General features: G+C 41.8%; 1 protein-coding gene across 1 annotated transcript; it reads right to left on the bottom strand.

Annotated features, from left to right (window-relative positions):
* Positions 1-8,672: 8,672 nt before the first annotated feature.
* Positions 8,673-12,173, bottom strand: UTP23 (UTP23 small subunit processome component). The gene is made up of 3 exons (XM_042869304.1): positions 11,973-12,173; positions 10,008-10,182; positions 8,673-9,153 (listed from the first exon to the last, which is right to left on the bottom strand). Exons 1-3 carry the CDS (start codon positions 12,158-12,160, stop codon positions 8,779-8,781), a joined length of 738 nt encoding a protein of 245 aa, XP_042725238.1. The 5' UTR covers positions 12,161-12,173; the 3' UTR covers positions 8,673-8,778.
* Positions 12,174-15,414: the final 3,241 nt, after the last annotated feature.

Raw genomic sequence — 15,414 nt, 5'->3', positions numbered from 1 at the left:
GCAATGACTAAATGAAAAATTGTTCTATGGACTTTCCAGCGCTTACAAAATATCTAGTATTAAGCAGATAACTGCAAAGTAGCCAGATAGATACAGGATATCTTTCTCTACACTTATCCATTTTGAAGTACTGTTTCAGTCTAGATGGTTAAACGTGGTCTTAGGAATTTTTAAGGGCACTATCATATACTCAAGATGCAATACTATTTTCTGTCATGGGAAAGTTATCTTTGCTTTTATTTCTTTGTGTGTGACATAGGGTAGAGAATTATGCCGCTCTCTGGTCCATCTTCAAAGGCACATGGCATTACACGGGAGAGAGGGCCAAGCCTCTCTTAATCCAGGTGCCTCCACACCTGATGCAGCACCGTCAACAGTAATCCATCAATAATCCCTGTCCTAGTGCAGAAAAGTTCTTGTGGTCAGCAGACCACGCAGAACTGTTGGAATGGCCAAGTGATTTATTCCAGCTGAAATCATTTTTATTGTGTGATGACTGGGAGTGAAGCCTGCGGAGCATAAATACATCCTATCTGGCAGCCCAGTCAGGGCTTTACCACGACTGGGTAACTCCTGAGGCAGGCAATGATCTCCCTGCCATGGACTTCTACAGGACAAGTGAAAAATATGAAGAAAGCCTGGTGTGTTGTACTGAATTCAACATAATTTTAATGAATCAAAAATAAATCCACGATAAATTCATTAAGATTTCTCCATGGGGCTTCCAACTGACATCCCACAGCCAGGATTTAAGGGTCCTGAGACAAGACCTAGACGTTTTCCCCTTGGATGAGGCCCAGGGAACATACTAGCAAGATAAATGCACATGTCTCTTCCCATCTCTTTTCCTCCTCTGTAAAACATTTAGGCTTAGATCTTCCCTGGAGATAAATTGGCACAGTTTCACTCACTGCAGTCGAGCTGCAATGATTTATGGAGGCCCTATGCATATTAAATCACATCAGTTATGGCAGAAACAGAGGGAATATTGCAATCCACGCTCCCTTCTGGCCCATCACATCCCCTTCAGTTCCTGGTGCCCAGCTGAATGGTGTCCCTGTCCTCAGCTGAAAGACAGACTCTTCTTATGTTTTCCCACCCACTCACCTGCCTGTTCCTTCTGGTCTGGGGACATAAAGCCCCCTCAGGAGCAGAGCTGCAATCCCAATTTGGGTAGAAGTTCAGTGCCCACATGCCCACCTTGGACAAGTCAGCCTGGTCCAGCTTACCTCATTAGCACAGGCAAATTCAAGGCTCCATACAAGATTTTGGGGTTTGCATTTAGCAGACCTCTGCAGTAATTAATACAGAGGGCCATATGCTGATTCTGCAGAGCCCATTAATCACTTTTGCTGAGACACAGGGAGTGTTTGCACAGAATTCTCAGAGATTATCACCCTGGCTCCGGGATTTGTCACACTGCATTACAAATGGTGTTTTAGTGAGCTCCTCAGGTCCCAAAGGGCCATAACCTGTCTGAGGCAAAGTCAAATGTTGTTGAGCAGCAGAGGTTTCCCAAGAAGGAGCTTATCTGTTCCAGATTGCTTGGTTATATAAATAAGACCTTGATATGAGATAGAAACACAATTAATTCCTCAAGGACTACATTTGGTAATGGCACTGAAATTAATCTTCAGTGGCAGAAATAGCATTTCAGGGAGTTTAAGTAAAAGCCTTTAGAGACATCCACTCTCCCACCAGAAACACTAACTTGTTTTCCCTTTTAAAAGAATTATTTTGCTATATTTTTATCTTTTTAACCTACTGATACTTCCTATTTCAAGGTATTTTAACAGGGGCTAATGAGTCTGTGGTTTTCCTGCCTGAGCAGCAGGCTGAGCAGATTACCAGCTTTCAGATCCGCTCTCCCAGTCAATCCCAACCTGGCAGCAGGAAGAACCAAGTGTGAATTAGTTGCCCAGCACCACCGGGGAGCTCATCCAAGAAGAGATAATAGTTTATCTCCTGGGGTGGCTGAGAAACTCATGATTCTCCAAAGAAGTGCTGATCACAAACCCACTCCTGCACAGGTTTACCAGCCAGGCAGCCAGTGAGGATGATCAGAAAGCTAAGAGACTGCTGAACAGCACATGTTTTCATGGGTATGCTATACATTTCTCATCTGTTTGTTCTGTTCCCAGATACCCTGTTGAAATTCCACTGTCTCAAGTTTTCATTAAAAGTAAACTTAGCAACTAGATAAACTTCCTTAAACTTAGAAACTGTTATTGTTATCAATTAATTTTTTAGGCTAGACCATCTTTTCTGGATCCAATCTACTTATATGTGTAAAGCTACCCTTTGCACTCCCCCAAACTTACAATCCCCACCTGCTAAGTGTCAGCCCTGTCCAACTCACAGGGGGATGAAGATGCAAAGGCCATGAGGATCTGGCTTTGATGCGGAGATGTTGATGTAGAAGTCCAGCTGAGGAGGAGCAGTGCTTACATCACTCAAAAATACCAAGCTGGTGTTGGTTACTGCATGGTGGAGGAGTAGGCTGTCAAGAGAAATGTGACCAGGGATTGAATGCACAGCTTTGGCCCAATGACTGTGAAAATGCTGAGAAAACAGAACAAAACAAAACAAATAAAAAAATGTGATTAAAAAAGCACAAATGTGAAAACGCAAAATTATGGCTCGAATCTTCCTCAGTACAGTGGTGCCACATCTGTTTGCAGTGGAGGTAGGTTTGTGTACAGTAGGAAAGTAGCTGAGAAAGCCATAATGAAGTCAGAAATGTAGTTTTAAAAAGCATACATGAAAGAAAAGTTTTGTTATTAAGAAGTTTGGTGATAATGTATTTTGAGCAATCCTACCACCTGCAGCTTGAGTCAGCTAGCTACTTCAGAGACTATTGGAAGGCACAAGCGAACAGATGGTGTGTTTTTGACACCATCAGGTAGTGGGCAGTGAATATTAGTAAACTGGCAAGTGTCCACTAAAAATTATTCCAAAGCAGATAATTAAATAAGTTATAAATAATGACAAAAAGAAATCTCAACAGTTGAAAAAGGAGTGAGGGGAGGAAACAACATTTTTTTCAGATGAGTTACACAGCCACATTTCTTACCTTCTTCTATCCTATTACACATAGAGACCAATTAAAAATCTAATTAATTAAACATCCCTTAGCTATCCTACATTACTGAAGCTAATTATCTGACATTTTGATATGGTCAAGCATATGTAATAACAATGTTCTACTTCACATTAGCATTAAGAGATAACTACAGACTTGAAATCAAGATCTCCGGTATCACCAAAAGCCAGACAGGAACAAGACTGCTGATCAGCACCAAGGAGTGATTTGCACAAATGCCATATCCCCATTTTACTTTCACTCTCTTCAGTGCAGAAGCTTGGCAGGCCTGTTTGAGCTCTGCTTGTATCCTAGTCACTGATTTTGGATTTCTTGGGCAAATTTCTCTCTGGCTTAAACTTGACCTCAATTGTATTCTTCTTGTTCAGGACAGCAAGAGATCTGCCTTTTTTTCTATACAACATAACAAGGAAACACTGCAACTTTGTTAGTATTCTACCAATGAAGCTGAAACCTCATACCATTCTTTTATATGCATGTTAATTAATAGAGAATATCTCAAGTAGACAAGCAGCTCCCATTCTGAAAACTCACTGTGGACACTGAGAAATGAGATCTGTAAGTAGGACAGAGGTACAGTCAGAAGAGTTGGAGGAATAAGTCTATTCAGATAATCATCTAAATTCTACAGTCTATCAATTGTTGAATGAAGACAAGCCTCATACCATAGTGTTAGTTCAGTAGTCAGTTGACTTGTGTGTGCTAGTGGTCACAACCTCTGCAGAGCCCAGGATCTCAGGGAAATATTTATACCATCACTGCACAGGCAAGGAGCCAAGACACATCCACAGGTAGAGGACGTCCATGGGCACAGAGCTCAGGCAACCGAGGAGAATGTGACAAAGCAAGAGCTGAATGCAGAGCTCCTCTTCTCAGCTCCTTTTCTCCCCTCGTGAGCTGTAGGCTTCACACCAGGCTGAAGAAGATCCTTCAAAGTGGAAAAAAAAAAAAAAAAGAAAGGAAAAATCAGAGCTTTATGCAGCCACGAGTGGCATGGGAAGGGTGAGTAAGGAATGACTGTGTAATGATTCATCCATTATATGGGCTTTCTGAACAGACAAGAGAAGATATTTCTAACAGAACAAGTTGAAGCTGTATAACTCCTTACTGCAGAAAATAACAGCAGCTAAATGCTAACATGGTCTGAAGAAGAGACTAGACAAATTAGTGAAACCAAAAGCTATTGTGTGCTGTTAAAACAAAATATTTCTTTGGGGTCAGGAACTTGCTAATAAATTGTCAGGAAGTCAGAAAGTAATCTGGGGAAGTACCTCAAAATTGTTTTATCTATTTTCATCCCATCCCTGAGGAACAGCTTTTGGTTGCTCTTGGAGATGTGATGCTGGGCTCAACAGATTTTTGGACTGACTTGGACTGACTTGGACTCCTTATATTCATAGGAGCTGGCAGAGAAATTAGAGAGGGAAAGAGGGAACCAGGAAAACTAGACAACTAGAAAACTGTTTTGTCTTTTTTTTTCTGCAAAATGTTCCAGTCAAAATGGGTGCCAATTCACAAAGTAAAATACTTCCACATTATTTCTCCATGAAAGCCAGAACGAGAAACCACCCCAAAGAGTCAAACCAGTAGCATCGTAGGTCTCCATGGTATGAACATGGCAAAAAGATCATTGTGGATCAGTCAGAAGACAAGACTGCAACAAAAAACTTCAAAATCTCCCATGGAGTTCCTGGAAGATAAGACTTAAAAACGCATACCACATTTTTGGTCATGATTTCCAGAGCCAGAAGAGCCTCAGTGAATCCCAGTCTCCCAGTGCCAGTACCTCTGGGAGAAGTGGTGGCACAGCTAAGGCTCCTTCTGGCCACAGGATCTGCCTGCTGGGCAGTGAGCCACAGGAAGCCTCAGGCTGCCTCTGCAGAAGGATTTGGCTGCAAACCTGCCAGTGCTGCAGAGAGTAACTGAAAAACCATAAAGGCCAGGCATGTTTGGCATGGGAAGATGTATGTTCTGTGGGAACTGCATTGATGCAGGACCTGTGGAACTGCTAGTCAGCCCAGCTCCCTGTTCTGAAGGGGCAGAAGCCGAGTCAGAAATGGCCGTGCCATTTTCCTAAGGGAATTCAAAAGAATTCAGAATTTGTTTCTGGTTTATTACTCTGTTCCCTACTCACAACGACAGCTCAGCCATTTGTAATTCATCTTTCACTAGTGACCAATCCTTTCCACAACTTCGTACCCAGAAACCTTCATGTAAATTTTCCTCTCTTCCTCGGTTTCTTTTAAACCCCAGTGACTAATCTGCTGTCTCTTCTCCCGTCTCCTGGCTCTGGGTTGTTAGCCTGGCTCTTGTTAGCTGCCTGGTTGTTTCCCTTTGCCACACTCAGAGCACAGCTGCACACTCCCCCTCTCAGCTCAGGAAGAAATCCGGCAGTGCAGCCCCTGGAGAGCACAGCCTGTCTCCTCCTTAACAAGCTGAAGCAACTTCTGCAAATGACAGACTCCCTGGGCCGGCAGCTGAGTTCTCCGAGACAGATTTGGGACTCAGAGCGTACAGACATAATAATTACCAAAAATGCATCACCCCTCCACCCCAGTTAGTGCACCCCTCACCATCAGGCATCGTCTCTCTGCCACTCCTGGCGTTCTGGGTGCAAAAACCTCGCTTTCTGTCATCTTCTCTCCACGCACTGCAATCTTTCTCTCTGAAATTGTAAATGATAACACCTGCAGGGGCTCTTGTTTGTTCATTCCCCGTATCTCTGCCTGCTCCCTGTGTGAGATATTACGCCCACGCGGAGGTATGAAATATGCTGCAGCTTGTTGGGAAACTTCTGTATGAAAGATGCAGGGAGTATAAATAATGGTGCTGCTCTGACATTCTTCATCTTGTGTCTGACAGAACGTGTTCAGCAAACTACAGGAACACGCAGAGGCTGATGGAGAAGTCATTCATGCCTTATCACTGCAGCTGAAAACAAACGAGCAGGACTGCTCTGGACATCCCATTTTCCTTTCAGCATCAGCACGCATTTATTTTTCGAGTCATACTATATTCATATTTACTTTAATGATTCATAAATGTCCCAGGTTCCAGAAGCTTCTAATTAACTCATCTGTTTAGTGTTGTTAACACGCTTAGGGAGTGATTTATTGTACAATACCAGATCACACCAGCGTATAAATCCAGCCAATTGAATTGGCAGACAGTCCAGGTAAATATCTTCTGCTGCTGCTAGATGAGGCTTTGTCCTAAATACAGTATTAATGCTCTGCAGACTGTGGCTGAAGCATTTTCTTCTATTACTGTGCACATGCAGCCTACACTGTACTCAGCAACACCGGTTATCTCCCTCTTAAAAAAAAGATTTAGTGAGGTATTACATAGGGTGGAGGTTATATAGTAACCCTGTCTGAGAAAAGAGCAAATCAATAAGCCCAAAGAAGTTTTCTCTCAAGCTCCTTTTCATTTACCTCTGGCTTTCTGCGGCTTTGAAAACAAAGCTATTCTCTCTGACATACTGCAGCAAAATGATCCTTTATTAGAAAAGTCACTCTGGGGACACTCATTCTGGAGATATGGTCAGACCACCATTTATTACTCTGATAAACAAGGGAGTGGGCCTGGCCACCATGGCTTGGGGCAGAACGTGCAGCTCGAGCTCTTGTAACAGATGGAAGCAGCCCAACAGATACCTCCACAGTGGTGGTCTACACTGCGCCTGGGGATGCTCCCAGTGATCTGCACCCTCTAACATCATTAGAAGGACTCCAGCACCGTGTGCAGTTGGACCAGTGAGCTCCATCAGACCACTGCTAGGGCCACTGCCATCCCCTGGGGCAGCTCATGCACCAGCTCAGACCATGAGGACCAGCAGGGCTGGGTGCTACAGGCTAGCTTGAGCATTACTGCATTAAGAATATAAACAAGCCTTTCAGTTTGGGCCTGGTGGACCTGTTTTACTTGGAAACATTTTTTTTTTTTAATCAAATTTCAAAATGTTGTGATTGCCTCTGCTTGCTGCCTGGGCAGGAGCCATCCTCCAGAACTGAGAGGTGTGTTATTTACCTTCCCGGTGGAGAGCTGCAGACAAATTTTATAGCTTTTCTCCTAAGACCTCATTCCCTTCTCATTCCCAACGGCAGTATCATGACTCAGTCTGTGTTAACAAAACACTAAGGAAACACAGGCAAATGTTTTTTTTAACTTCTTTAAGTAGGAGTCATTAGAGGACTGTTAAAGTATTATTTCTGCAGTAATTATGTTAATTTTTTTTTGTCTGCCTATAGTCTTGTATTTAAGTTTTGTGGTCCAACTGAACTGAAAGGCACTATTGTAAGAAATTGTGGTGCATTTTCTGCCTATTTTTTAAAACAATATTTACAGTAAAGCTATTATTTTTAATTATTTTTACTCAGAGTGGGATTTGGAAGTTGAACCATCTCTGATGTCAGCTCCAAATTCTACTTTCAGCGATGCTTTCTGGAACTAGGTTTGGGAGGGGAAAGAAATACAAGCAACACTAAAGGAGGAATGTGAAACAAACTACATTGTGCCCAAACAAGTGAAGGAAGGAACGGGACAACTTGCAAAAGGTGATACATGAAGAAAACAAGCTGCACAAAGGAGTTCCTGTGACTTAGTAGATTTCTCCTCGGCACTCACTATTAGTGATCACTGGAGGAACAATAACACAGTGAATGTGACTATTTCTAATTTTTAATTGCAACTTTCATCTTGAGTACAGTAACCTTCCTTGCTGTTTCAGTTTGTAGCCAGTATTGAGGTGCACGCAGCCTCTCATTTTGAACAATAAAAGATCTGGTGCATCCTTAACACTGTGCTGTAAGCAGAGCACACTGGTGTACCCCTCGTGCATAGGCTTTAGGGAAACCTGCAACTCCCTTGCCCAGGCTGATTTCTTAACCTCCATGAAACAACTGCCCCTGCAATTTGAAAAGGCAACAGGAAGAATCATATGTTACAGCTACATAGAGTTATGTAAGTACTTTACATATTTAAGAATCTGTGCAGCAGTACAGGAGTCTCCTCATCATCAATCAGTGGGCTATCTCTCAGGACTCCTCCACAGCAGTGCTAAGCTGTGATGGCATTAAGTGCAAGCTGGAGGATCACTTCAGCATTTTTAATTTGTACTCTTCTGATTTAAAATGGGAGAATAAAATAGAACTAATGATGAGACTGTAATAGGTCAGGTATAACAATGAAATCACATGCCCTACAAGATCTCCATAGTAAACATTGTGAACAGACATATCAGTTCCTATGGAGTTTATAAAGCTTATAATTCAGGCTGGCAGTGATTAGCTGAGGTCACCCAGTCATTCTGCAAGTTAACTTTTGTAAAAAAGCAGCCCTGCAAACAACACAAGTGAACAGCATACCAAAAACCCACACAAAGCCCAAGAAACATGTCTAAAAATTGCTAATGATCACGTGAGCACTCCGGCAGGAATCAAGATGCTGTAGAGAATAATGGAACTTGAGGGCTCCTAAATATTTTGTTGCATACCCGATTTCTAAACAACAGAATAAATGAAGACAATAACCTGTGAATGTTGAAAATGCAATAATAAGCAGTACCACCTCATAAAAATAAGTTTTAATATAAACAAGTTAATTTCAGTTATTGCAAATTAATCCCGCTCTGTGCAGAGATCAACCAGTGTCCTGCATTGTTCACAAAGATGGGTTTATTCTTTCTCATTCTTCTGCACTGACAGCACAGTTTCTGTTTTAACCCTAATTCGCTTTCTTCTTCTTTTCTTCTTTTCGGCAGGTTTCTGGCTCTCCTGTGTCTTCTTCTTCTTCAGACAGCTGAGAGGATTGGGGCCACCTGCCTTTTTACGTTTTCTTCTCTTTTCACCTTCTTGCTTTGCTAGTCCTTCTTTTTCTTTAAGTTGTACAATGCTTTGTTTCTGGTGCTCTGGAACAAGCTGACTGGTCTGCAAGGTTTGAACAAATGCCAAAGACTTAGGAGAAGGTTTGTCTAGCACCATAGTGTTCTGAATAATAAAGAGGAGAGGAATGCCAGCCTTCTTTTTCACTTTGTTTGCTAAATCCTGGTCCTGTAAAATTAAATACTTCAGTCAATATTTTGAGATTAAACAGCATTTGCAATTCAAAAGCACCTACTTTTAATACAAAACTATAAAGATAAATTACATTATGAAAAAGATAAGAAACTTAATCTACTAGATATACCTGGCAGGCTCTTTCAGAACAATTTACATTAAAATTTTTCTCCCTCTGATTAGCTGTACTTTGTTGGAAAATATGTTGTTTCCTTTTTTCCATGCTTGTGTAAGCCTACATGGATTTTTTTGAGAAGTGACATTTTATTTCACTCCATAACAAGATATTTAAAACTCTTTGTATCATAATAAGTAGAATAATTCTACTGTAGGCCACTGAATATATTGCATATGTTACACCTACAGTCCCAAGAGTAGACCCAAGGAAAAAAGAACCTTGCTTATCTTATTTGTACACAAGTTCTATATTCCTTAGATATTAAAAAAAACAATAATAAATCATTTAGAACTGCACATCTATGGTGCTTTAATTCTAAATTCACTTATCAGACTACCATGCACAGCAGTATGGGACAGGAGATGCACACGGAAGCAATTTGCAAGCTGACATTCATTACTTTTTTTCTTACATGTTACTAGGTAGTTGGTATATTTTCTCCATTTTCTGCTATACTAAGCAACGTGCCTCTTTGGTAAAACAAACAGGTTGTTCAAACAATACATAAGATTCCTATTTTATAATTAGCAATTACATTTTAGAGTGAGGGAAGCTTTACAAGACTAATTTCCACAAACTATACAATCTCATAACCAAAATTTCAATGCCCTTACATATCAAAGGATCACACCAATTGAAATGCAGTTGCATCTCCCATGAGCATTTTTACCTGAGTAGCCACAAAGAAGTGATGAGGGTTGCCTTCCTCAACCATGGAAAGTAAACAGGCCGAGCCGCTCACAGGATCCTTGTGGTGAGAACAGCTTCGAACTTGAAAACTTTGGGCAATTAATTTTGCCCCATACAGTGCTTTGCCCAGTGATTCCAATTCTTTCAGAATGCATCTAAAACCCAAAACAGTGGTTTCTGAACAACGAAATAACCACGTTTTTTTACAATAGCAAACGGTTGATGGTATGAATGATCACGTGTGAGTTAATGGGGAATGAATAATGCCACTGGTTCAGGCTCTGTGAGCTATAAATGGCACCCAGTAATCTGAGTGGAGTAACCAACCTGAATGCTTCAGCGACACTTCCTTGGTTCCAAACAAGATTAACCACTAACAACAGTAAGTTACATTAAATGGATTTTAAAACGTTTCTTATCAATGGCACTGATAAGTCTTTACTTTTATGCACATGAACTGCTACTTAACAAATAAAATTACTTGAAATAGCATAAATTGATTAAACACTACATGGAAGTTAAACTCTGCATTAGTATCCATCACCTTGCTTTAGGCTTATGTTAGAAGCCAAATGACTCAAGCAAAAGGAGATTCTCCAAATGATTAAAAATCTGGGATTTTAAGTCTCTACAACCTCCCAACTAGACAACAAAACACAAAGCTGAAGTCCTTCTCCTAGCACAGCTGACACGGGCAGGCACAGGATGGTGTAGCAGTGCACAGTGAAGCTATCTCAGATCATAACTGGGTGAAACTCAGGAGAGAGCAGGTGATGAAACACTACTACATGTGGGTATTCCTACTACATGCAGTAGGAATGTACAGCCTGATCTTCATGGCCTTTTCCAATCTGAGCAATTTTAGGATTCTATAAATGGCCTCAAGCTGCATCAGGGGAGGTTTAAGTTGGATGACAGGAAAAACTTTACAGAAAGGGTTGTTAAGCACTGGAATAGGCTCCCTAGGGAAGTGGTTGCACTGACATCCCAGGATGTTTAAAAACCATTTGCACGAGGTGCTCAGGAACATGATTCAGCAGAGGGTTGTTAGTGTTAGGGTGGTGTGGTTAGCTCATGGTTGCACTCAGTGACCTTTAAGGTCTTCTCCAACCTGAGTGATTCTGTGATTCTATGATTCTTGAAACACAGCTTCAAGGGTATGGTACTGCAGCAATTCATCACAATTGTGTGTAACAAAGTACTCTGCATCTTTTACTTACTTTACTGTGATCTGAGAAGTAACTGTAAGATGTTAAACAAAACTATTTTTCTTTCTAGATAATAAAGTTTAGCCTTTAGGGAGAGTCTTTATGGAGATTTGAACCTGTTCTTTTTATTTTGTTCTTTTTCTCCTGACCAGAGAGCAAGGCTATTTCCTTGGGAAAGCTCTGGCCATGCCACAAAGGTGATTCCTCACCAACTCAGTGTGCTGACAGCAGAAAAAATGAACCTGTTCAGCCTCTCTAAGTCCGAACAGGTAAAAAAGATCCACTGATATCGATTACAGAAGGGAAAAAAAAAGTGACATTTAAACATGACTGGAATACAGTAACTCCCAAACCTTCTAAAGCTAAGGGCATGACTTGACAGCTTCTTCTGCTTAGAAGCATGGGTCAGTTCTGCAGTGGAATCGTGTTTAATTTTTATCCAACTGTATAAATCTTCCTGATACTTTCAATACTCGCCTCCATGGCGGGCAGCTTCAGGCCTCCATCACTTGATGGAACAGCACAATACACACATGCCACCTCCAGAAAAGCAGCTAGTTATGAACGAAGCTCGCTTCCTAACGGAAGCTCACCGCAGCCCGGTGCCTGAACACCCCGCCCCACAGCCATGGACCCCCGCCCGGCTCCAACCCCACCTCCCCTCCAGCCACGAGGAGGTGCCGAGCAGGCGCCAGACGACCTAAGCACGCGCAGTGCGGCCCCCGGACGCGCAGTACCGGGTGGTGCAGAGCTGCGTGGCGCCGCCCAGATACCCGGGCAGCTGCTCGCGGATCTGGATCTTGTTGCGGAGCGCGGCGTGGCAGAACGTGCCGTCCACCAGCACCTGGAAGGGCTCGCGGAACTGGAAGTTGTGCCTGTAGAAGCCCATGTTCTTCTTGGCGTGCTTCTGCCGCGTGATCTTCATGGCGGCGCCGCCGGAAGCCGGGCGGAGGGGCGGGGCGTGCCGTGCCGGGCTCCCGCCCTGAGCTGCCGGGGTTCTGAGGAACGCTTCTTTTTTTTTCCCTTTTTTTCCTTTTTATTTATTTATTTATTTATTTATTTATTTATTTATTTATTTTCCTTCTTTTTTTTTTTTTCTTTTTCTTTTCCTTTTTCGTTTCCCCTTTCCTCTTTCATTTGCAGTCCCAAAGACTTAAACATTAGTGTGGCACAGTCATGCGTTGCTGTACTTTTCTCATGCAGAATTATTCGGTGCCCACTGACAATGTTAGGCTACAGTAGGTATATCTATGTTTGAAATGATTTTTATTCGTGGCAAATAGAGAACTTAATTTCATTGTAGTGTGCAGAAGCAATAATTCAGACATTGCACAGACTGATTCTGAGCAGACAATGAGTGGCACTGAGAAAACTGAACTTCATTCCTGTATTTTGGGCAGGCAAAAGGGATGGAGTGTCTCAGCACCATAAAAATAATCGGACAGAATGGATCACAGAACCACAGAATGGCCTGGGTTGGAAGGGACCACAAAGATCATGAATCTCTAAGCCCCCCCGCCACATGCAGGGCCACCAACGTCCCCATTTAATACCAGACCAGGCTGCCCAGAGCCCCATCCAACCTGGCCTTGGTTACACCTCCAGGGACGGGGCATCCACAACCTTTCTGGGCAGCCTGTTCCAGCACCTCACCACTCTCTCTGTAAAGAACTTAATGATAAATAGAGACATCTGGTTCTGCACAGGTATGGCAGGAGACATCTTAATGCCAGGGACAACTGAATTGCAAAGAAGACGTGTTAGCTCTGTGTAAAAAGGTTGTTCATAGAATCATAAAATCACTAAGACTGGAAAAGACCTCTATGATCACCAGTCCAACTGTCTTCCTATCCCCATCATGCCCATTAAACTATGTCCCTCAGTGCCACATCTACATAGTTCTTAAGTATCTCCATGGATGGTCACTCCACCACCTCCCTGGGCAGCCTGTCGCACTACTTCTGTGAATAATTTGTTTCTAATAGCCAAGCTGAACCTCCCCTGGCACAACTTGAGGTCGTTACCCATTCATTACCACCTGCAACCTGGTGGGTTTTTTTGTTAGGAGTGGGCATGGGGAGCATCTGCCTCCAGAAAGAAGGGTTCCTTAGAGTTAAAAGAAACTGAAAAATAATGCAACTAATTACTAATCTTGAGTTCTAAAGCTTAAATGGGAGAAGTGTTTACAGGATGAAAAGTGTGAAGAGCAGGTGATTGAGAGTAAGATATGCGTTATGGCTGTGCTGCTGGCAGTATTTTGCTGTCATTATGTCCTTTCCAGCAGCATTCAGGGAGCAGTTGCATGTGTTCATGAGTACCCTGGGCATACATGGGCACATGCCTTATGCTATGGGCTAAATTATATGCTGAATTTGTTGTTCTTTATTAAGTTTGATTCATGTTGCTGACCTATTCTCATACTGGCTTGGTATCCCAATTCCTCTAATTACATGGTCTCGTAATTTAAAAAATCAGATACACTCAATAAGACTCCAGAGCAAAACCTTATTTGATCAGGGTTTATTTATTTTTGAAGCTTGCTTTTTTTTTTTTTTTTTTTTTTAAACCAAGTTAACTGCCAAAGACAGGCAGTTATTCCTTATTAAGAACACTTTACCAGAACATTGCACACCAGAGGTATCAGCTAGAATGCCGAATCTGCAATGATAACAGCTGCTATTACAAAATGGAGATAAAAAGAAAAGCAAGTTAATGAGTTTGAACTAGTCATCACTTTGAACTAAACACAAAGTAAGATGTAATCCAAAGTTGGGTGTTAATACCACTGTAATGAGGTATTTCCCCCCTACTCAACTGGTAAATAACATGATCACAGACAAGTTGTAACGCAGTTGGTATGGCGAAATGCGTTCAGAAGACAAACAGGTGAAACTCGAAACTGACTTCTTCATTTTGCAGAAAACAGCATGAATGGTGTCACTGAATCACAGAATCATTAAGGCAGGAAAAGATTCTAGGACCATCTGATTTGACCGTCAATCCATCCCCACCATGCCCACTAAGCCATGTCCCTCCGTGACACATCTTCACCTTTTCTGAACACCTCCAAGGCCCGTGCCAATGCCTCACCACTCTATCTAGGAATGTTTTTCTAATAGCCAACCTGAACCTCCCCTGGCCCTACTCCATCTTATGATAGACTACTTGCAATACCGTTCAGTAAATTGTATTTCTCTTCTGAGTAATTCCTATAGGATATAATTTTAATGTATTTTAAATGTTAAAAGTAGTATCTGTAAGAACATCAACTTAGTACATTTTTTCTTCAACATTTTGTTTGATATTTTGATAGTATTTTGTATAAAATAAAATCCATCATTTTCCTTTCAAACTCAGTTATTTTATTATGTCCCTGAAACGTGTAGAAGGGATATTTTAATAAGAAACTTTAGGATCTTATGTGAGCTGCTGAATGCAGTGGTCTCTGACAGCTAGAGATTGTTCTTTCTTGGCTGCTGAAGTGTACATCCATCGGATATCCATGTGTGCTGGCACAGGCACCATGCATATAACACTACCAGAAATCATATGTAATTTAAGTACAGCAAAGTTCTGTACCCCCTTTCTAGCTGATCACTACTGAAATTCACAGTTCACACTCACATTCAGAGATCCGTCAAAAAATGGCATGGCCTTCCAGTCCATCTGATAATTATATGTGGGCCTCAGGTTACATGTTAATTATATGTGGACCTGTGCAGGTCCGAGGTCTCTGCCTTCTCATTGCCTAGTTCACCTTCAACCTTGCTCCTGGATTACACATACACAAGATTTAATTAATGTAGGACAGCAAATACACCCATTGCTCTCTAACACACTCATATGTCCCCGTCTCTCTGTTTGCTGGCTGTATCTTCTAGCCTTGTGAACTCTAGCTGAGGCACGCAGCTTTCATGTGCAGCACCTGCTTATTCCTATATCCACTCTGATCCATATGAATGTCAAAATTTAGGCTGGTGCTCTGCAAGGTGGGTCTGCGCAGTCCCTTTAAAGGCCCACCAATTTGTAGCTGAAGAGTTCTGTTCTTCACTCTTGTGTTTGTTACCACCTGCTCAACTGGTAATTTCTGTGCGTCTGCCTGTGTGTAACATTTTATTTTATTTTATTTTATTTTATTTTATTTTATTTTATTTTATTTTATTTTATTTTATTTTATTT

Source organism: Lagopus leucura, unplaced genomic scaffold (assembly GCF_019238085.1).
Source record: "Lagopus leucura isolate 7727_CA_CO unplaced genomic scaffold, USGS_WTPT01 Super-Scaffold_100002, whole genome shotgun sequence".
Lineage (NCBI taxonomy): Eukaryota > Metazoa > Chordata > Aves > Galliformes > Phasianidae > Lagopus > Lagopus leucura.
The sequence above is the reverse complement of the archived record's forward strand: the minus strand, read 5'-3'. Positions and strand labels throughout refer to the sequence as shown.

Bases quoted from the DNA above. Each gene is read 5' to 3' on its own strand.
- UTP23 (XM_042869304.1), bottom strand. From the start codon at position 12,160: ATGAAGATCACGCGGCAGAAGCACGCCAAGAAGAACATGGGCTTCTAC. The intron at 10,183-11,972 runs GTACTGCGCGTC...TTTGGGTTTTAG, and splicing joins ACGCAGCTCTGCACCACCCG to ATGCATTCTGAAAGAATTGG. The intron at 9,154-10,007 runs GTAAAAATGCTC...TTAATTTTACAG, and splicing joins ACTTCTTTGTGGCTACTCAG to GACCAGGATTTAGCAAACAA.